Source organism: Centropristis striata, chromosome 23 (genome assembly GCF_030273125.1).
Source record: "Centropristis striata isolate RG_2023a ecotype Rhode Island chromosome 23, C.striata_1.0, whole genome shotgun sequence".
Taxonomy (NCBI): domain Eukaryota; kingdom Metazoa; phylum Chordata; class Actinopteri; order Perciformes; family Serranidae; genus Centropristis; species Centropristis striata.
The window spans coordinates 12,297,629-12,319,166 of NC_081539.1; the positions used below are offsets into that span (position 1 = coordinate 12,297,629).

The window sequence follows — 21,538 nt, forward strand, 5'->3', positions numbered from 1 at the left end:
CTGACCTTGGGGAAACAGTACATGTCAAAGTACAATCACGTCTGATTTTTTTTCTGCATCCTTGCATATCTGCTGTTCAAAATGCTTGTGCATGTTTTTTTATACATATATATGTTTAACAGATATTTTTTCTTTTGCTAAGACAAACATTTTTCCATTGCAGGCATTTCTGAATTTAAGCAGAGTGTAATTAAAAAAAAGAAAGAAAAGAAAATCACCTTTATTTTAAAGAATACAATTGTTATTATGACATTTGATGACAAGTTTGAATGTCATAATTGCACATAGTTGGTGTAAGGCTTTTCAGACTGAACCTATGTGGATATAACTGGGAATCAGGACTTCTTACCTTTTTAAGCTATTGACCAAATCAACCCAGTACTTGTTAGTACTGACATCTGTTCAGTTATGATGACAGCTCCATCTTATTCATATCCAGATCTATTAAAAAATGACTACTTGTATGCATACAGTCTGTGGGTAGCGATGCTGTAATATATTCATGAAAAAATGTATTGAATAAATTAGAAAAAAAGTATCTCCACTGGTATCAGTATCTTTAATGTTACCGGTATTGTCTTTTTTTTTTTTTTTTTTTTAAACAAAACCCAGCACTATGTGTGTCACTCTTATAAGAAAGGGTGGTGGTGGGTTGAGGTTGGTGTTATGTAAACTGTTCAATAAAACTTTGGGGCTCTCTGATTTTTCTATATCACTGAAATAAAATCTACTTTCACATTAAGATAGAACCTCTAAACTCACTTCACCTGATTATCACACTTCTTTTTCCTTTTCTGAACTTTGAATGACTATAAATGGCTGATCAGCGACATATTTTGATTGGCTTGCTTTCACTGAATATCCCCTAATCACACCAATCATCTCATGTTTGCAGCAATGCACTATGTATAAACATGTATATTTTTAATAATGCATTAGATAGTCTTGGAAAATATATTAATCTAGTGACTTGTCAACTAATAAATCTGAAGGATTTAGTGATAGTTTTATATGTCAATCACTAGGGCTGTACTGAATGTTTTTTTGTTTTTTTACATTCAAAGCTTCTGTAAGGTTTTTGAAGGAAGCTTTGAATGTCTGTCATAAAACGATAAAACAATAAAATGATCAGATATTTTATTCATTATTAAATCACATTTCTTTAAATTATTAGTGTTAGAGCAAATTATTTTTATTTATTTTTTCTTGTATAAATGTGATTTATGGTGCTGTTAGTTTGCTGCTAGACTACCTCTATAATTAAAAAAATGATTAATGGCAAACTGCAACAGCAAATTTTTTTCTCGCAGTGAAAATTTTGTTGTTGAAAGACTAAATGCCTTTATTGCAGAATATTTTTTTAAGATAAAAACGTGGTGAATCTATTTAAAAAAAATAAAATAAAAATTCCGTCACGAGTTGGAAACAATCCTACGCAGCCACCACTTGAATCCAATTCTGCAAATAGAATAACACTAATAATATTAGTGTAAACAGAATGAATAGGCATGCAAAAATGCTGCACAGCATTCAAATGTTTAACTTTAATATCAGCTTTATTATCTTTCAGTACAGCCCTATGATCAGTCTCTTACTTTGATGTACTTCAGTGACCTGTGACCCTTTTTGTTGCGATTGATCTCTGTTTGATCCGAGGAGCAATAATCTCTCTGTTGTATCTGCCCCACCCTCCCCTTGTCTTGTGTGGTTTCTCTGCTGTCAAACAATGCAGCAGGACAGAAATAACCTGGTAAGTAGCACCGACCAATGGGATCCATGCTGTTCTTTATTTCCGTCTTCTTTTCTCTTCACCAAACCATTCTTTCCATCTTCATGTGACTTATTGGGTGTGTTTTTTAAGCTCAGCCAGGTGATGACCTATTGTCATCTACAGTACAAGGGATTACCACATGTGTCTTTAAATAGATGCAAGGAAAGAAGAAGCCTATTAAACATAACACAGAAACAACAACAGCTCAGATTTGGACATGTCTCTTCTTGTCCTGGACATGTTGAGTCAGAGTAGAGTAGTGTCGTGTTTTGTCATCAGAAAATAATAATGAGCACATTTAGTTAGAGACATGAGTTTAATTACTGTAAACAAGCATCCTTTAATACGATGTATTAAACTACTTAGCCCTAATCGGCCATCGTATTTTAAAGCCTCTGGAACCATATTTTACATTATTCAGACTTATTTTGATTATGCAGTAAATTTGCTGTATTTCTTTATGCATGTATTAAGTTATATGCAAATTCGTAACTTTCGTCTCATCCAGCATGAATTACAGAACACATCCAATTTTGGGATCCCACTTTGGTTTTTGTGTTTCATAACATTGTTTTGTTTGTCAGTGCAATGATGTTTTTTGGGTTTTGTGTTTTTTTGTCTTGTTCTAATATCTGACTTTCTCCATTCTCAAAAACATTTTATAACATTTTTCTCCTCCCTGGTGCCATTCATTTTTATTTACTCATGCTCACATGTTAACTTCACAACTCTCTTCATGCCATAAGCTGTAAAAGGACAAAATATTGAATGCTGTTAAGAATCATGGACTGACTTGGAGTGGTTCCTCAAAGTCTTTTGTTTGTTTTCAGAACCCAAACCAAAAGCCTGTCATCCTGAGGAAGAGACGGCAGAGGATAAAGATTGAAGTTAACTGGGAGCTTTTCTACTACAGGTACAACACAACCCCGTAGATAGAGGTCAAGACATTTTCTAGCTATATCGAACACATTGTCTTACACATTTGTGGTGCAGAGTCGAGGTTTTTAGGGATTTGCCCGTGTGTCTTGCTAAGGAGACTTACATCCAGATATTCCACTTAAAAGTTTGGCACCTATCATGAAACCACTCTGCTGGTCATGAGCTTTTGAGCTGCCGCATATTTCTATTTTTTATGTTACACCTGTTTGCCTTTTGGACACCTGTTTTTATGGACACACGTTGAATTTTGCATCCTTAAAGGGATATTTATTTTTAACCCTGTTTTGTTCGTTTCTCAGGAACAGCAATAATGTTTGTGGGTCAGGTTGACCCGGAGCATGTTTAATTATCCAAAAGTGTCAGAAACTAAACTTGGATCTTTGTTACAGTTGCTACTGTATAAGAAAAGAATATAAACAATATAATACAAATGCCAGTCTTAAGCATATAAAGATATGTACAAATAGAAATATAAAATGTAGAATCATTTGGAGTAAAATGAAATAAAATAAAAATATGGAGATGTAGGTATGTACACAAATTTATATACCTAGTAGTTTGAGGTCGCACAGAGAAATGTTATAAATAAAGTTACAAAGCTATGAGTTGTGAAGTAATAAATCATGTGGTCATGGCTGCTGATGGTTGAAATTGTCTATTGACTCAGTCTGGTGCTACTTTATGTGGCTATCATAATATTTGCTGCTCTACCCACCATACAACAATTACATAAAGCATCTTTTTCTTACCTCACAATGCTTTCCTGCTTTTCTGTCTTCAAGATTTCAGCTCGACCACGCACGGTCCAACCTCATCTGGAATCTGAGGACGAGAGAGGAGCTGCGGGACGCTCTGGAGGGGGAGATGCGCGCCTTCAGCGTGGACCGCGAGCTCGGCAGTGCCACCGTCATCTCCTGGAACCACCAGGAGTTTGAGGTTTGTGCTCAGCTGGAGTTTGCTATGTCGTCTTGACTAAAACCATCAGTATGTGTGATGCACTGGAGTATATCTTGATACTTCTATGAATCCTACAAAGAAAGACAGAGATGTTTCAAACACTAACACACAAACTGAGAATTTCTTTTTTTTACAATCAGCACTGCTCCCAGTAGACCACACAAACAAGACATCGACAATCACTGCACTATAAACACTGTACAATATTTCTATAATGTAATTTATATGTGCAATATTCTCTGTGTTATGGTCCATATCCAACTGCAGCTGCAACTACATTGTATATAATGTTCCTAAAGTTTTTATTTTATTTTTGTTAATATTTTTTATATTTCTATTTGTTTACAGTCATGGAAAAAAATATTAGACCATTGTTTTCTTCAATTTCTTGTTCATTTTAATACCTGGTACAACTAAAGGTACACTTGTTTGGACAAATATAATGATAACAACAAAAATAGCTCAAAAGAGTTTAATTTAAGAGCTGATATCTAGCCATTTTCGATGGTTTTCTAGATGATAACAAAAATCATTATTAAAAAAACATGTAAAATGGTTAGATATCAGCTCTTATATTAAACTCTTATGAGCTATTTAGTTGTTATCATTATATTTGTCCAAACAAATACCTTTATTATAAATAATCAAATATTTTTTTCCATGACTGTATATTGTAAATTGTTAATACTTTATTATATTTTTTACTTGTTTATTTGCTAATACCTCTTATATTTCTAGTTTATGCTGCTATTTACTATTTATTGTTTTTTTGCTATCCACTTTGCTGCTGTTACTCTTGACATTTCCCTGCTGTGGGACTAATAAAGGAAATCTTAATTTTTAAATGTGTCTGTATGTTCTTATTTGCAGGTGAAGTATGAGTGCCTTTCAGATGAGATAAAGATCGGGGATTATTACCTGCGTCTGCTGCTCGAGGAGGATGAAAATGAAGAATCAAATGCCATCAAGAGATCGTAAGACTGCAATACAACAACCCAACCAGTTGCACTCATATAATTATCGCTCTGTACTGAATCCAAAGAGATGATTCATGCTCCTTCTCCCACTCTCTTTGCTCTCAGATACGAGTTCTTCAATGAACTCTACCATCGCTTTCTGCTGACACCCAAAGTTACGATGAAGTGCCTGTGCCTGCAGGCGCTCGCTATAGTCTACGGGAAGTGCTTTGAGGAGATCGGACCCTTCACGGACACAAAATACATTGTGGGCATGCTGGACAGAGTGAGTACAAACTTATATATGTAAAGCACTGGAAGTGTTTTCATGTTTTTAATTCATCATGAAATCTAAAATACTCTTCTGTGGTTACAGTGTACAGACAAACTGGAAAGAGACAGACTCATCCTGTTCCTCAACAAACTCATTCTCAACAAGGTAAGCGGTGAACTTCTGACCATTAGAATGGGAATAATTAATCAATCAATGGTCGTTAAGAATTTGGTCGATCACATGGAATTTGTTATCAGTCTTTGTGTTTTTTTAATTTAAATTTTATCTCTTACTGCGTATCAGTACTCTCTGAATTGAAACACGGCCGATCGTTCAGTTCTGCGGCCGTACGTCAATAAGCCAATGAGCTGAGAATTAAGTTGGATGAAGCTACAGTTTGCAAACTGAAAGTTGTAATCACAATATAAGAGTATTCAATTGAGCAAAACTAGCTTACTGTATCAAACCTTGCTAGCATGAATTACTGAGTTTAATTTTATCCAAAACTTATTTAAACACAAAACACACTTGAATATGCAAGATTACTGTGAAAACTAACCTCATGCCTCTTCGGGGGCTAAAACATAAAACATTGAACTCCTTGACGTTATCTTTACAGTTTAATCTAATCAAGTATAAATTAACTCTTAACATGAGTTAGTTTTACGATTGACAGGAAGTCTCTTTTCTTCCGTTCAAAATAAAAGCGTCTGTTATCAAAACAGGCTTTTGCATAGTACTGTAAATATATCTTTGATTTTGCCCACGTATGCATGTTTTTATACATAATGGAGTATGTATAAACACATAGCGATGAATCAATTAATTGATCGTTAACGTTCCAAACGCCCATCCCTACTAACCGTTCTGCCTCTTTTTTACAGGGGTGGGGATGGGATGTTTAGGGGCAGGTTAACAGGAGATGGCACATAGAAGTGGTGTACATGAAAGCTGGGAACCTGTAGATTAATTTTATATGCAGCACTCTGTGTCAAATTTCTGTCGTCATAAATTAAAAAATAAAAATTGACACGACCTGGCTCTAAAGCCATGACAAAAGATTGGGAAACACAGACAAAAGGCAATTTAACAAATTATTTATTTACCAAAAAATAATAATCGAGCAAAACATAAACCAAAGATACGATGAGGTGTAATTATCAGTAAATTGTTGGTGAGTGTATGCATGAGTGTAGCTGTAATGTTAAAGAGGATGTTATGTGTCCGCAAACAAAACAACAAAGGCATAAAAGGAGAGGGAGCGCCAGGTTCCAGGTAGGTGAGGTTTTATAGTTGGAGAGCTCCGGGCCCAGGTGCTCGCTACTAATCATCAGTGGCACTACGCCTCCCCCCGGGTAATGCTGCAATAGACTATATGAAAGAATTAATAATCAGTCAGCGGACCATCACAAAATGTATTGAATTATACTGTGAAAGTGTATAAGGGCTAAGATGATTAGATCCCATGATCCACTTTCTGTGTTAATTTGTTACACAGATTTGCAGCTTAATTTAATCATTCTGATGAAACAGTCCCTCCAAAAACATCCTCTGGATGCGGCAGGTCTCTAGTTTGTGGTGGTAAAGTTTTATGAGGCTGTGATTGTCCTTGAGGTCACAGCAGGTCATTTTATACAGTGAGGGCCAGTTTCAAAATATGATCCCACTACAAAATGGAAAGGAATGGAGGAGAGGAAAAACTTGTGGCTCTCTGTCTTGAGTTTCAATTAATTTTCTGTTCTGCAGAAAAATGTGAAGGAAGTGATGGACTCAAACGGAGTGCGTATCCTGGTGGATCTGCTCACTTTGGCCCATCTGCACACCAGCAGAGCTACTGTACCCCTGCAGGTAAAAACATGGCTTTTGAGTTAAATTATATGAAAATAATGTCTCTATTGATCCAATCAGTTATACATGACAATCGGTGTTGCAATGCTCTTTGGTGAGATTTAATTCAGTGTGTGAAAATCTTCTTTATTTCCACAGAGCAACGTGCTGGAGGCGTCACCGGACATGAAGAGGGAGAGTGAGAAGGAGTGGTACTTTGGGAATGCAGACAAGGAGAGAAGAGGACCTTTCAGTTTTGAGGAGGTATCTTAAATTTTCCTGCACAGGGATTTCTACAATTGTTACTGTAAATTCAATTTGAAACAGTTAAATTTAATAACTGCGAAGAAAAACTTGCCAAAATGTGATAAAACAATGATAAAAAAAAAAAGAAGTGCCCCTCTAATGTAATATGTTGCTGATAAATCTAATAACATCCTGTTTGTCAGGATACATAAATCTGACTTTGCTTTGATGAAATGCCTCTTAACTAATTATTATTTACTATTATTATTATTATTTATTACTTATTCTTATCATGTCTACATCTACATACGGATTAAAAATGGACAATGACCGTGATTTGATTTTCTGCTGTTTATTTTTTGCAGTAGCCACCCTTACTAATCATTGCATTATGCTTTTCCTCCCCCAGATGCAGGAGTTTTGGAGCACAGGTGTCCTGACAGCGAAGACCCGCTGCTGGGCTCAGGGGATGGACGGCTGGCGCCCCCTGCAGGCCATCCCCCAGCTAAAATGGTGCCTCCTTGCTTCTGGGCAGGCGGTGATGAACGAGTCCGACCTGGCTACACTAATCCTTAACATGCTCATCACCATGTGCTCATACTACCCCAGCAGGTAGGTGGAGCAGAAAATACCTTGGTTTTTGGAAATATCTTTTAAGGCGAGACACTACAGGCAAAAACATGTTTTTTTTTCATGCTCTGGTTAATTTTGAGTCTTCTTTTTGATATTTTTCTCCTATATATCTTTCAGAATGGTGGAAAGAAAACCATAAAAAACATTTTGGTCTATATTTTACTAAATTTACTAAGTTTGTCTAAATATAATTCATACCCTGATTTATATTTTGTTCCTAAAAAAGTTCCAAAATAAATTTTTTTATGGCTTTTGACTGTATTTTCTGATTTATGAAATTATAAAAAAAGGAAAAATGATGAAAGGAGTTACTCCAACAAAATAAAAGATTAACTTTAGCTTTATCCAGTGTTATCCAAGATTTATGACCTGGAAGTATCTGCAAATGTGTGCATATTTAATGAGCCCATGCCTCATTTGCATATCTTAACATAAAATCTCAGAAAACTTGTACTGCAAAAAATATTGTCTTAATGTAAATAACTAACTGGGTAAGTTTCATGGTGATATATATATATATATAAGGTTTAAAAAAATACCCTATTCACCTGTTGTGTCTGCCATTTAATGGTATTTTCATAATATGATTTTTAAAGTAGTGGTGTATGTGTAATGATTTCAGGTTGAAACATTAATACATGTTTATTTATTTTTTACTCAGGGACCAAGATAATGCCATTATCCGACCTTTACCTAAGATCAAGAGGATGATCAGCGACAACGCTTGCCTCCCTCACATTGTCCAGGTAATTACACAAGTTCACAGTTGTTTGAATATAAAATTGTGTCATACCCACTTTGGTGAATAGTTGAATTTAATAAATTGGCATGTTGATGGTTTATTTCTCCACTCCAGCTGCTTTTGACCTTTGACCCCATCCTGGTGGAAAAGGTGGCCAACGTCCTGTACCTGGTGATGCAGGACAACCCCAACCTGCAGCGCCTCTATTTAACCGGCATCTTCTTCTTCATCATGATGTACACAGGCTCCAACGTGCTTCCTGTAGCAAGGTGAAAACATGCAACAAAGGGCACATAAACATTTTGTAACAACATCCAAACGTGCAAAAGTTGCCAGATATTTTTAAAGAATAGCAACTTTTATTGTGAAGAACTCATAATGATGCCTGACAATTTAATCTTTGTGCATCACTGGGGGCATTTTTAGCTTTTTCATTTTTTTATTAGTTCTGTAGAAATTCTGGCAAGGGTGCGATTTGTTTTCAAATGTTTTTATTTATTTATTTATTTTTAATATTGGTGGTTGAACCTCAGAAATGCAGCACATAAGTGCTTTACAACAAAGAAATTCAACAAAAATTAAAAAGTAAAAATAAAGATAATATGAAGTGCAGCAGAACAAGTTAATGTGCAACTGTGTCTATATAAATTGTTTAGCCAAAATACAGACACTTAATAACCAATTCAATATTTTTTATTTTTAAATATTCGTTTTAACCATAGTGTCATTGTGAAAAGTTTTTTATAAATTATGGCAAGGATTTGTTTTCATTAAAGCATTCTATTCATTAAATTGAAGTAAAATATAGATAATAAAAAGTGCAGTACTTTACAATTGTTTCTATATAAATTGTTCAGATCCCATTAAAACAAACTTTTTTTTTCGATCTCTTGGCCATTCAAAATAGTAGTTTTTACTATTTTTCACCAGTTTGAGCCGTATGCTAAGGGTGGAAAGTGGAAAATTATATTAATGTGTACTTTAATGGTATTTTTTTTTTTAAATGTGTCCAAATGAACAAGGGTTAACACCTCACTGACTAGAAACCTAAATGTTTCCTTGTTTGACATTTAAGTTATTTAGTTCCCTTAACATTAGTTTGATCTTTGCCTCCACTCTAATGTCTATATGATAGAAAATTAGAAATAAGTAGTATGCACTGTTGATATTGAACTCTGAGACCTTCCTGTGATTTCTTAAGGTTCCTGAAGTACACACATCTGAAACAAGCCTTCAAATCAGAGGAGGTAAAGTTTTTTTTACCTTATTAATTACAACAGTATCTTATGAGAATAAAACCTATTTTTAAAAATATAATTCATCTGTATTTATCCCCAGTCGAAGGGCCAGGACATAGTGCAGCGCAGTGTTCTGGGCCCGGTGCTGCCTGAGGCCATGGTGTGTTATCTGGAGAACTACGAGGCTGAGCGCTTCTCAGAGATATTCCTCGGAGAGTTTGATACACCTGAGGCCATTTGGAGCAGCGAGATGAGGTAGGTATCGTTGTTGTTATATAAAAGGGTCCCTAAAGGAAAAAATGTTGTGAAACCAAACCGCTGCTTTAAAAAGGTGATGTAGAGATTCTTTGAAGCATTTGCTTTCTTGAAATTTTAATCGGTTGCGTTTGAACTTGTTTCAGGCGGATGATGATCGAGAAGATAGCTGCACACGTAGCTGACTTCAGCCCCAGGCTGCAGAGCAACACGCGGGCGCTCTACCAGTACTGCCCCATCCCCGTGGTCAGCTTCCCTCAGCTGGACAACGAGCTCTTCTGCAACATCTACTACCTCAGACATCTGTGCGACACCACTCGCTTCCCCAACTGGCCCATTCGGGATGCTGTATGTCCCTTTTTTCCCCCTTATGGATCCAAGCTATCAATGTCCTGCTTGTTTTTACTAAGAAATGGTTCTTTAACATTGAGATGCACCATTATCTCCACAGGTGAAGCTGCTTAAAGACACTCTTGAAGCCTGGAAGAGAGAGGTGGAGAAAAAGCCTCCATCTATGTCTGTAGAAGATGCATATGAAGTGCTCAACCTCCCCAAAGGACAGGGGCAGTGAGTGGCCTTTGATAACTTGTATCCTAAAACATTTTTATTGATGAGAATTAGGGATGGGAATAATTGATCGGTGATTGATTAATGGTCTGTAAGAAGTCGGTAGATCACACAGAATCTTGAATCGATCTGTTTATTTTTTAATTGTAATTTTATCTCTGACTGCATATCAGTACTCACTGAACTGAAACACTGCCAAGCATTCAGTTCTGCAGCTGTACGTGAATAAGTTGGATAAAGCTACAGTTTGCAAACTGAAAGTTGCAATAACAATTATAAATTAACAGAAGTACAAGAGTATTCATTTGAGCAAAACTATCTTACTGTATCAAACCTGGCTAGCCTGAATTACTAGGTTTAATTTTATCCAAAACTTATTTAAACACAATAAATTACATAAATTAAATATGCAAGTTACTGTGAAAACTAACCTCATGCCTCTTCGGGGGCTAAAAGACAAATCATTGAACTCCTTGACGTTATCTTTACAGTATCACCTCATTTGAGTTAGTTTTATGACAGGAAGTCTCTTTTTGTCCTTTAAAAATAAAAGTGTCTGTCCATCAAAACAGGCTTTTGCATAGTACTGTATATTTATCTTTTATTTTGCCCATGTATTCATGCTTTTATACAAACTGGAGCATGTATAAAAACATAGCGATTAATTGATCGTTAATGTTATAGATGCTCGAGTTGGCAGCTTTCTTCCAAACGCCCAACCCTAATAAGAAGCAATAAACGTGGATTTTGTTGTTTGATAATGTGGATTTAGATTCTAGGACTCATGAAATGTGATATTTGTCTTCAGGCATGACGAGAGTAAAATCAGGAAAGCTTACTTCAGACTGGCGCAGAAGTACCATCCAGACAAGAACCCAGAGGGAAGGGTATGTACTGTAATCATTACTGACATGACATGTATGGAAAAGGCTTTCATGGCTTCATAAACAGATTTCATGACGACTTCTATATTTCAGGAAATGTTTGAGAACGTCAACAAAGCTTACGAGTTCCTTTGCACAAAATCTGCCCGAATCCTGGACGGCCCCGACCCAGAAAACATCATCCTCATCCTCAAAGCTCAGAGCATCCTGTTCAACCGACACAAAAATGGTACATAGATCAACTTTTTCTGCATTTCTACGCATTTTTAAAGAAACAAGTTCAGTTAAGTGAATTTTAGTCAGTCTGCTGGTTACTAACCACCTCCTTTTCATTGTCTTTAAACAGAACTGGAACCTTACAAATATGCCGGTTACCCCATGCTCATCAAAACAATCACCATGGAAACGGAGGACGAGATGCTCTTCTCCAAAACCTCCCCTCTCCTCCCGGCCGCTGCTGAACTCGCCTTCCACACCGTCAACTGCTCGGCTCTTAATGCAGAGGAGCTGCGCCGAGACAACGGCATCGAGGTAAACACACGGTCACAAATCCTGAAATACTAATCCCTCTAAATGAAACATTACAGCTGTCTAGGGTTGTACTGAATCATTGTCATAAAATACAACAACAGACATTTGATGCTCAAAATCCAGAAAAACTCCTTGAACAAATCCTCAATTATTTATTTATTTAATTTATTTAAACTATTTTAGCATTTTAATCATTTTACAAGCATAAACATTTTCAAACATTTAAACATTTCCTGACAAAGGACTTGTAATAAGTAACACCATAATAAACATTTACATGCATCATGCAACATGAGGGGAGAAGAGATAAATAAATAAATGAAAAAAAGGGAAAATAAATGTATACATACATACATACATACATACATACATACATGTATGTATGTATGTATCTATGTATGTATACATGTACATACATGTATAATACATGTATGTATGTATCTATGTATGTATACATGTACATACATGTATGTATGTATGTATGTATACATTTATTTTCATATGTATGTATACATTTTTATTTATTGGCCTATTTTCACTCCTTTTTTATTAAATTTTATTATTAATATGTATATTAATAATAAAAATAAATAAAAAAGGAGTGAAAATAGGCCGTTAGAATAGGATAATAAGAAAATATATATAGAATTAATACATAAAAATGGTACAAGAAATAGAAATAGTGTTTTTTTAAAGTAAATCGGCTTTCTTTGATCAATATATAATGTAACTTTCTGCCGCATGAATTCATGTTAATTTTCTGATGGACTGCCCCATTAGTACAGGTGTTTGCCTCTCTTTGTGTAATTTATTTTATAAAAGCATGAATTTAGGATGTATTTATCAATCTTTTTCCAATAAATGTTGACCTCCAACGTTACAACACGCGACTACGATATAGTTCTACAAATAGTATAGCACTAGTATTATTAGTGTAGCCTTATCTTTGTCTGCAACTGTGCAGGAGTACAGAGTTTAAAAAGAATGAATGGACGTGCAATAGAAAAAAGAAGCACATGCAGCATTTGAATGTTGACCTATGCTTCTAACTATTTGGTACATGTAGAGTTGTGCACTGTGTGTCGAGGAAAAGTGATTGAATAAATTATGAAATTGTTTCTTGTGTCCAGGTGTTGCTGGAGGCTCTGTCACGGTGTGTTGCTGTACTAACTGCATCCAGTAAGCCTGAGGACATGGCTGTACAGGTAAAATGAGTCTTTTTCACTTGTAGAGATCAGTAAGGAACTACTTGTAATAATTTATCTATAACACTTATTCAATATCTGAACATGCAACAGGTGTGCGGGCACATCTGTAAGTGCTACAGTGTCGCAGCCCAGTTTGAGGAATGCAGGGAGAAGATCATCGAACTGCCCAACATCATCAGAGACCTCTGTCACATCTTGTTCTATGGAAAGGTGAGAACAACGTGTTTACTTTCTGTCTTTAATCACAAAGAAAAATCCCTGTCGCCTTGTGTACTACTGTTCAACATTAATTTGTCATTGTTAAAAAAATGTGATTATACTGACACCACAGAAATGCAGCACAAATATCCTATCTATGCCATGTTTAAAAAAAAGTGAAAAATATTTTGTAAATTCGCCCTCTGTTTCGAATTGGCTTCAAAATTTAATGGGTTCTTCCTTGACCCATGCTACACCCTTGTACTAAATTTCATGAAAATGGCACCAGTAGTTTTTTACCTAATCCAGTTCACAGTAAAACAGACAAAACAAGCCGAAAAAATGCCCTTGTTAGCGATGGTAAGTATGGCAATTTTCAGGCATTTTAGAGGCTCCTTTTTGACATAAAGTTATATATTTCATTTGATTTGTCTATTCTATCCTGGATAAAAAAATGCTCATTGAAATGTAAAGGCTCCATTGTGGCCACCACCATTACTTTTGGCAGTCATCTTGCTTGTTTGTGGTGGTGTTGTTTATACTTGTCCAGCTACATCAAGCTTCCTACAGTATTTATAAAGATTTATTTTTCTTACCCTTGATTCATCTTCTCTCCCTCGCCTCCTCTCAGGGTCTCCCAAAAACCGCCGCCCTGGCAGTGCAGTGCGTGAGCTCCTTCGCCGTGGATTTCTTCCTGCAGACCCATCTGTACCACGCCGGTGTGCTCTGGCACCTGCTGGTCCACCTCTTCAACTACGACTACACCCTGGAGGAGAGCGGCGTGCAGGCCAGCCAGGACACAAACCAACAGGAGGTCGCAAACAGCCTCGCCAAGCTCAGCCTGGTGGCTCTGAGCCGCCTGGGAGGCTTCACCCAGGCACCACACACCCCGGACGGGAACCATCCTGTTTCAGAGACCAACGGCATCGAGGGCACGCCTCCAGAGAACCCAACCATCCGCAAGAGCTTAGCCGCCATGCTGACACCGTACATCTCAAGGAAGCTGGGAACAGGATCTCCTGCTGAGGTAGGTTGGACAGGTAGATAGGGAGGATTGTGTCAAACTTTTACATGCATAAATCACATCACCAGGCTGAGCTCCACCTGCCCTGTTGTGCTTTTAGGTCTTGAAGCTGCTGAATAGCAACTCAGAGAACCCGTATTTAATCTGGAACAATGGAACCAGAGCCGAGCTGCTGGAGTTCCTGGAGGGTCAACAAGAGGGAAACATCAAGAGGGTAAGAAAAACGCATATAACGTCATAAATTGATATGAGTATATGAGTACATACTCACATATGAGTATGTGTTATTGATGCATTACCTCCTCTGTGGTGTCTTTATAGGGAGAAAATGATGAAAGCTTTGGTGCAGAGTTTTTGTTCACTGATCACAGCAAAGAGCTGATCGTCGGGGAGATCTTTGTCCGAGTCTACAACGAACAACCGACTTTTCCTCTTGAGGTGAGTGACATCTTGAAACTCAGCTAACACCTTAGACAAAGTAATACAGGGTTAGAGGAGACAGACACACACAGCTAGCAGGGCTGTCACAAAACAGTCATATTCATTATTAACAGTAGCATTGACTAAAAAAACCTCATAGAATTGGAACAAGATTTATTCTATTTCTATGCTTCAAACTGTTTATTTGTAGCAAGTTTTTCACATTTTACCATCTGAACCCAAGCAGTTTTTCGCTGCAGTATACAAGTCCGGCATCTCTATGGAAACCGCATCATTGCTAATTATGGGGAAAAAAATCTCTTTTGTGCAGAATAAGATAACTCATTAAAAAAGCACAAAACACACATTGAATTTCTTTGATGATTTATTTTACAAAAAAGTGGAAAATGTCTACATAGACTTTTTTCCCCCCAAGTGTGCACAAGCTCCATCTCCACATACTATACTGTATATATTGAACTATTTATTCTTTTACGACCTCACTTATCCCCCTATTGTTTTTCCTGACTGAAGCATTCATCACATATTGCTTGTTCAAAGACCATCATATGATATGATAAATGGTGTAATTTTGGCAATTTTAGAAAAAGAAAACATGCCTTTTAAACCCACCAGTAGATTGTGGGGTTCAGAGGTCTCTTTGGTTTATTTGCAGTTTAAAACAAACTTTAAGCAATGTAGAATGCTATAATGTGTTTCCATCTCATCTCTAGTATCCTAAAGCATTTGCAGCCAGTCTTCTGGACTATGTGGGCTCCCAGGCCCAGTACCTGCACACTCTGCTGGCTATGAGTCAGAGTAACAAAGTCGAGTCCCAGCAGCACGCTGAGAGGCTTCGCTTCGCTGAGATGGCTTTAGAGGCTCTCCGCAATGTCATCAAGAACAACCCCGGTGAGATAAGACTCTTGTTCCAGTGTTACTTTGTCTGAAGAATGTCTTCATTTTGGAGCTTTTTCTCTAAGCAGTTGTTTTTGTATCATTTCAGGTTCGGAGTCCGAGTGCATCGGCCATTTCAAGCTGCTCTTCTCTTTGTTGCGGGTTCATGGAGCCGGCAGAGTCCAGCAGCTGGTTTTGGAGGTAGAGCTTCTTGCTCCTCATATCTAATAACTGTGGTTCCCAATGTGCATGCATTTTGTTCATATCGGCGTTTCCTTTGCAGGTTGTGAATACGGTGACGTCAAACCAAGAATGCGTTGGCAACATTGCTGAGTCGCTGGTGTTGTCCAACCTCCTGTTGCTGCTGCACTCGCTCCCCTCCAGTAAGAGGACACAGAAAACAAGTCACTGGATTATAACCCTCTTAATGTAGTCTATGGATTAAAACGTGTTGTTTTTTTCATTATTCAGGCAGGCAAATGGTGCTGGAAACCTTGTATGCACTGACTTCTAACACAAAGATAGTCAAAGAGGGAATGGCCAAAGGTCAGAGTAGTTCTATTTTGTTCTTTTCCATATTTATGTTAATTCTAGGTGCACAGATGCTCATGTTAATGTGTTTCTTCTCCAGGTGCTCTGATCTACTTGCTAGACCTCTTCTGTAACTGCACACATCCCCAAGTTCGCACACAGACTGCAGAGCTTTTCTCCAAGATGACCTCAGACAAGCTGGTTGGGCCAAAGGTCAGTACTGACAGATATAAATAGAAAAATAGAAAAGATAAATAATTCATGGAGAATAAAAGAAAAATTAATAAATAATAATATAATAATAAAATGTATACATTAATACATGATTAATAAATTATAAATAAATATGTAAATTTGTGTTTTTTACATGATATTAAAATAATAATACAATTAAATTAAATAATGAATTAAATTTTAAAATAAATATATAAAATAATGACTTTTACATGACATTAAAATAATAATAATGAATTAAATTAATACGCTGATAAATTCATTAATTAGATTATAAAATAAATGGATAAAGTGATTTGATTTAGATTTTTTTTATATTACATTAAAATAATAATAATATTGTTTGTATAACATCACCAGTGTTCTTGTTAACCCAATCCTCCTTGTGTTTTCATGCATCATCATATCTCCTCATCTCTGCCAGGTGCGTTTAACGCTGATTCGTTTCCTCCCTGGTGTGTTCATGGACGCCATGCGAGACAACGCTGAGGCAGCAGTGCACATATTCGAGGGAACGCACGAGAACCCTGAGCTCATCTGGAATGACAACTCAAGGGAGAAAGTGTCCACCACTGTCCGGGAGATGATGCTCGAGTATGACATAAGACCTAATTCAATACACTATAAAAATAGCTAGCTGAGCAGTCAAAAGAGTGACGCGTTTGAAATGTTGCTTAATGGTTCTATACTTTCCTTCCAGGCACTTTAAACAGCAGAAGGATAATCCTGATGTGAACTGGAAAGTAAGTGCATTAATATATTATTTACTATAAGCTTTGATTTGTGGTGTATGATTCAATGTGACAATGGTTTCTTGGGTTGTGTGCTCAGCTGCCGGAGGACTTCACGGTGGCGTACGGAGCCGGACAGGGCGAGCTGGAAGTCGGCGGTGTGTTCTTGCGTATCTTCATCGCTCAGCCAGGTTGGGTGCTACGCAAGCCTCGAGAGTTCCTGGTGTCGCTGCTGGAGACTCTGACTGAGCTGCTGGAGAAGAACAACCCCAATGTGAGCTGTTCACACAAACGCAGTATTTGATATTTTCACTCGTTCTGCTTTCTTACACTCACTTCTTCCTGTCACCTCCTGCAGGGCGAGGCCTTGGAGACGGTCACCACAGCCGCAGTTTGTCTGTTCAGCACACAGAGCCAGCTGGCCGACCAGGTTCCCCCTCTGGGTCACCTGCCTCGCGTCCTGGCAGCACTGAACCACAAGAACAACGCCGTGCCCAAGAGCTCCATCCGCCTCATCCACGTGCTGTCAGACAACGAGGTGAGGAGCCAAATATACAAAATATAGTTTGTTTTTTTAAGCTTTCAGGACTCGCTACACTTTGTTTCACACCTCGTAATAATGAAAGGGGAACTTAATCAACTTTTGTGTTGTTTCAAATATCTTTGTTGTGTAACATTTTTCACAGAAGTGTCTGAACAGTGGGATGTTTGCTTTTTTCTTAATGAACATAAAATATATCAAGATAAATAAGATATCTCAAAAACAACAGAAACATCTGATTGAAAAAATAAAAATACAGTAAGGCCAATAAATAAATAAATAAATAATAATAATAATAATAATTATTATTATTATTATTATTATTAATAATAATAATAATAATAATAACAATAATAATAATAATGTCAAACAACAGAATTAAGAAAATAAAGAGTATATTATTATTATTTTTAAATTAATTAATAAATATTCATAAATAGATTTTTTTCAAACCCTTTTACGTTTTTCATGTATTGTCAAATTTCAACATAAAGTTCAGTTGGAAAGATGCATCATGGGAGTTATAGGACCCAGTTTATTTGGAGCTTAATAAACCAAGACTAAAGATTATAGTCGGGATATATTTCTGCCTCTGCTACATCAACTTTCACCTTTTTCTTTCACTCAGTTCTCAAACAAGTGTAATATTAAATTCCTGTGTACCATTTTAAGGATTTTCATTCAAAGATCCCAGTCACATTTTACTCACTGTGGCCTTGTTTTTAGCACGGCACATGACTGTCTCAGCTGAGTCATTCAAGGCTTCCCAGTTGCTCTGTGGGGTGCGAAATTTCATGTTATTAGCAAGATCTGGTCAGTGCAAACAGTTTTTTTGGTGAAATTCCAAATGAGACATGTAGAATAAAGTAATTTTGATGAAATATCAATATTTAATCTTAGATTTGACTTTTAAAGGACGGTCAGAGATGTATACATATTCTGGCTATAATAGATGGTCTCTTTTTATTTTTATTTATAAAGAATATATGCCTTTTAAACACTCCGGCAGGTTGTGGTGTTCAGTGTTTTAAGGTTAGCTAACTATTTATTGGTTATTTCGTCTCCTGACAGACTGAAATGAATAACTAATAATGACAATAATAATATCTTGGATTTATAAAGAGCCTTTCATTAAAACCCAACGACGCTTTACATAATAGGAAACACTACATAAAAAACAAACAACTTGGAGAAAGGTAACAACGATGAATGTCTTTGATGACTAATCTGTCTTGTTTTGTGTAGCTGTGTGTTCGCTCCATGGCTGCTCTGGAGACTATCGGCCCCCTCATGTCTGGGATGAAATCTCGGCCCGACATGGCGGGATTAGCATGTGAAGCTCTCAACCGCATGTTCCAGAAGGAGCAGACAGAACTAGTGGCCCAGGTAATCTGTCGCCATTGTAAACAGTTTTATTTTGCTTTGTGCATGTTTGATGAACTGAATAAAATGAATAGTATGTTTTTAACGAACCGAACAGGCTCTCAGAGTGGAACTGGTCCCGTACCTCCTGAAGCTTCTGGAAGGAATCGGCCTGGAGACGTTAGATAACCCTTCAGCTACCAAGGCTCAGATAGTGAAGGCTCTCAAGTCGATGACTCGCAGTCTGCAGTACGGAGAACAGGTATGAAAGGAAAGCAGGACTCCGTTGTCATAAAAACACCCACAAATGTTTGATTATATTCTGTATACTTGATAGAGGGAGTTTTTTTCACAGTCTGAGATATTTCAATAATTAGCAACAACATTAGTTTAGATAGATTTTTATTTTTGTGCAAATAAAAAAAATGTGATACCTTAGAGGGCAAAAATTCCTAAAACTGCTATAAAAATTGTATATATTAATATTATTTTTCTCTTTAACTTGGTTATTTTTTAACTAACTTCAGTCCTGATCATACCTACCAAATATTTAGACTTTACAGAATTGTAATGTTTTAAGTGCGTATTTGGTTACATAATGCCACTTGGTTTTTTTCTGCAAAAATGCACAAACATTGAATTATTTTCTGTAAACTAAATTCCAGGGAGAATTTTTATTTTTTCACAGTCTAGGATATGTCAAATGAATGACCAACATAGCAATAACTTTAATTTTCATATATTGCATCAAACACTGCAGTGCTCCAAAACGGCATTTATTTTCTCCAAAGGCCAAACATGAGAAAATGTCGCAGGATTAGTACCAATAATTGTTCAAAATTACATCATGCTGTTTTTTACTAAAACTCTGTGCCAATCACTGTTTTGCAGGTGAACGAGATTCTAGCCAAGTCGTCAGTGTGGAGTGCCTTCAAAGACCAGAAACACGATCTTTTCATCTCAGAGTCTCAGACCGCAGGCTACCTGACTGGTAAAGCATTCCTTTAAACTAAACCTGTCATTAAACACTCATTATCATAACAGCTGACATTTCTTTAACAAGCAATACTGTATAAATGATGTTTCTAAAAAGGTAAGTCTCTACTCTTTCTCTGAGCTGTTGTTGAGTCTTAATGCTTTGCTTTATCCTAAAAACTTGTGGCTGACTCCTCACTTGTGCTTAAACCCAGAGACCCTTTCTGTCTCCACGTCCTATAACTTCCTGGCTCTGCCCTTCCCTTCCTCTTTGTCCTCCACGTTTCCTCCTCAGGGGTATCCACTCCTTCTCTCCTGGCCGCCAGTAGCCCACTGCGAGGTGGGCTCTAGACTCCTAAGCTGGGCCCTCACAGCCCTCCTCTCTCTTGCTCTGATGCAGGTAGACTTTGACCTCAGCCCTACTGCCATTCCTTCCCTCTTTACCTTCATCTGTGACCCACACTTAACTTTTCATTTTTCCCATTCCCACTTCTCCATCTCATCTTCACAGTGCTGTAAATAATGTCATACCATCTTCATCTCCATCCTCCAACGACTTATCACACTTTCAAAGTTGAAATTCAACCCGTGTGCATCAATTTAAAAACGTTGCTCGGATGTTCTTGGAGAATAAAAATGTCCACCTTAAAAAAGCTGCCATAAATTATGCAGCAATATTTTTCTCTTCTTTCACCAAGTTAATTCTTTTAACCAACTTCAAATGTTAGCTTTAAGATTTAACTACCAAATGTCAGTTTGTTAACAAAGTGACACTGTTGTCATAAAAAAATCCAGATAAGATTGATAAGGTTTTTTTCACAGTCTGAGCAATTACTTTGGATTGATTTTTTTTTTTTTAATCTTTCTGCAGTTTCTGTGCAGATTTTAAAAAACAACAAAAAAAACTCCTATGTGATGTCTTAGAATGTCCCCCTCCTAAAAGTGCTATAAAAATAGTTTATATTAATATTATTTTATTTATTCTTTAACTGGGTTAATTGTTTAACATACTTCAGTCCCTTACCTACCAAATATTTAGAACTTACAGAATTGTAATGCTTTAAATGCGTATTTGGTTACATAATGCCACTTGTATTTGCTCCAAAGGCCAAACATGAGGAATTGTCTCAATTCGGTGAAAAATGATAAAACTGCAGTTTTGAAGCCAGTGCTCTATACTAAAAGCCTGACTTAACAGAATGCATGATTCTGATGGTTTTAATGAGTTTAAATGTAATCGTTTATCGTGAAGCGTCTGTTTTCTGGCTGCAGAAGCTGAGATTGAACATCCAAAATAAATTTAAAAACCCCAACACAACTTTGACCAATTAACACAGCCAAAATAATTGAAAAATGAAAAGCCTAAAAGCTCCCTGGTGAAATTCGCATGTAGAATAAAATGATTTTTGATTAAATATCACTATTTAATGTTAGATTTGGTTGATTTCCTGAGAGAAGCACATATGGTCATGGAAAAAATATTAGACCATTGTTTTCTTCAACTTGTTCATTTTAATGCCTGGTACAACTAAAGGTACATTTGTTTGGACAAATATAATGATAACAACAAAAATAGCTCATAAGAGTTTAATTTAAG

General features: G+C 36.7%; 1 protein-coding gene across 4 annotated transcripts in view; it reads left to right on the forward strand.

Annotated features, from left to right (window-relative positions):
* Positions 1-21,538, forward strand: part of LOC131961804 (dnaJ homolog subfamily C member 13) — a 46,898-nt gene that overhangs the window by 23,799 nt on the left and 1,561 nt on the right. For 2 of the 4 annotated variants that reach the window (XM_059326697.1, XM_059326695.1), the window contains 35 exons: positions 1,733-1,750; positions 2,602-2,684; positions 3,493-3,646; positions 4,538-4,641; positions 4,750-4,909; positions 5,000-5,062; positions 6,644-6,745; positions 6,884-6,988; positions 7,380-7,582; positions 8,265-8,349; positions 8,460-8,614; positions 9,547-9,592; positions 9,684-9,838; positions 9,985-10,186; positions 10,290-10,405; positions 11,214-11,292; positions 11,383-11,518; positions 11,636-11,820; positions 12,951-13,025; positions 13,119-13,238; positions 13,858-14,253; positions 14,351-14,464; positions 14,572-14,688; positions 15,405-15,582; positions 15,677-15,768; positions 15,851-15,950; positions 16,039-16,113; positions 16,199-16,311; positions 16,757-16,926; positions 17,033-17,075; positions 17,164-17,337; positions 17,422-17,601; positions 18,850-18,990; positions 19,085-19,228; positions 19,858-19,957. In XM_059326697.1, the coding sequence (XP_059182680.1) occupies positions 1,733-1,750; positions 2,602-2,684; positions 3,493-3,646; positions 4,538-4,641; positions 4,750-4,909; positions 5,000-5,062; positions 6,644-6,745; positions 6,884-6,988; positions 7,380-7,582; positions 8,265-8,349; positions 8,460-8,614; positions 9,547-9,592; positions 9,684-9,838; positions 9,985-10,186; positions 10,290-10,405; positions 11,214-11,292; positions 11,383-11,518; positions 11,636-11,820; positions 12,951-13,025; positions 13,119-13,238; positions 13,858-14,253; positions 14,351-14,464; positions 14,572-14,688; positions 15,405-15,582; positions 15,677-15,768; positions 15,851-15,950; positions 16,039-16,113; positions 16,199-16,311; positions 16,757-16,926; positions 17,033-17,075; positions 17,164-17,337; positions 17,422-17,601; positions 18,850-18,990; positions 19,085-19,228; positions 19,858-19,957 (4,483 nt within the window). The remainder of the gene's footprint in view (positions 1-1,732; positions 1,751-2,601; positions 2,685-3,492; positions 3,647-4,537; positions 4,642-4,749; positions 4,910-4,999; positions 5,063-6,643; positions 6,746-6,883; positions 6,989-7,379; positions 7,583-8,264; positions 8,350-8,459; positions 8,615-9,546; positions 9,593-9,683; positions 9,839-9,984; positions 10,187-10,289; positions 10,406-11,213; positions 11,293-11,382; positions 11,519-11,635; positions 11,821-12,950; positions 13,026-13,118; positions 13,239-13,857; positions 14,254-14,350; positions 14,465-14,571; positions 14,689-15,404; positions 15,583-15,676; positions 15,769-15,850; positions 15,951-16,038; positions 16,114-16,198; positions 16,312-16,756; positions 16,927-17,032; positions 17,076-17,163; positions 17,338-17,421; positions 17,602-18,849; positions 18,991-19,084; positions 19,229-19,857; positions 19,958-21,538) is intronic. The other 2 variants (XM_059326696.1, XM_059326698.1) reach the window with 1 other exon arrangement.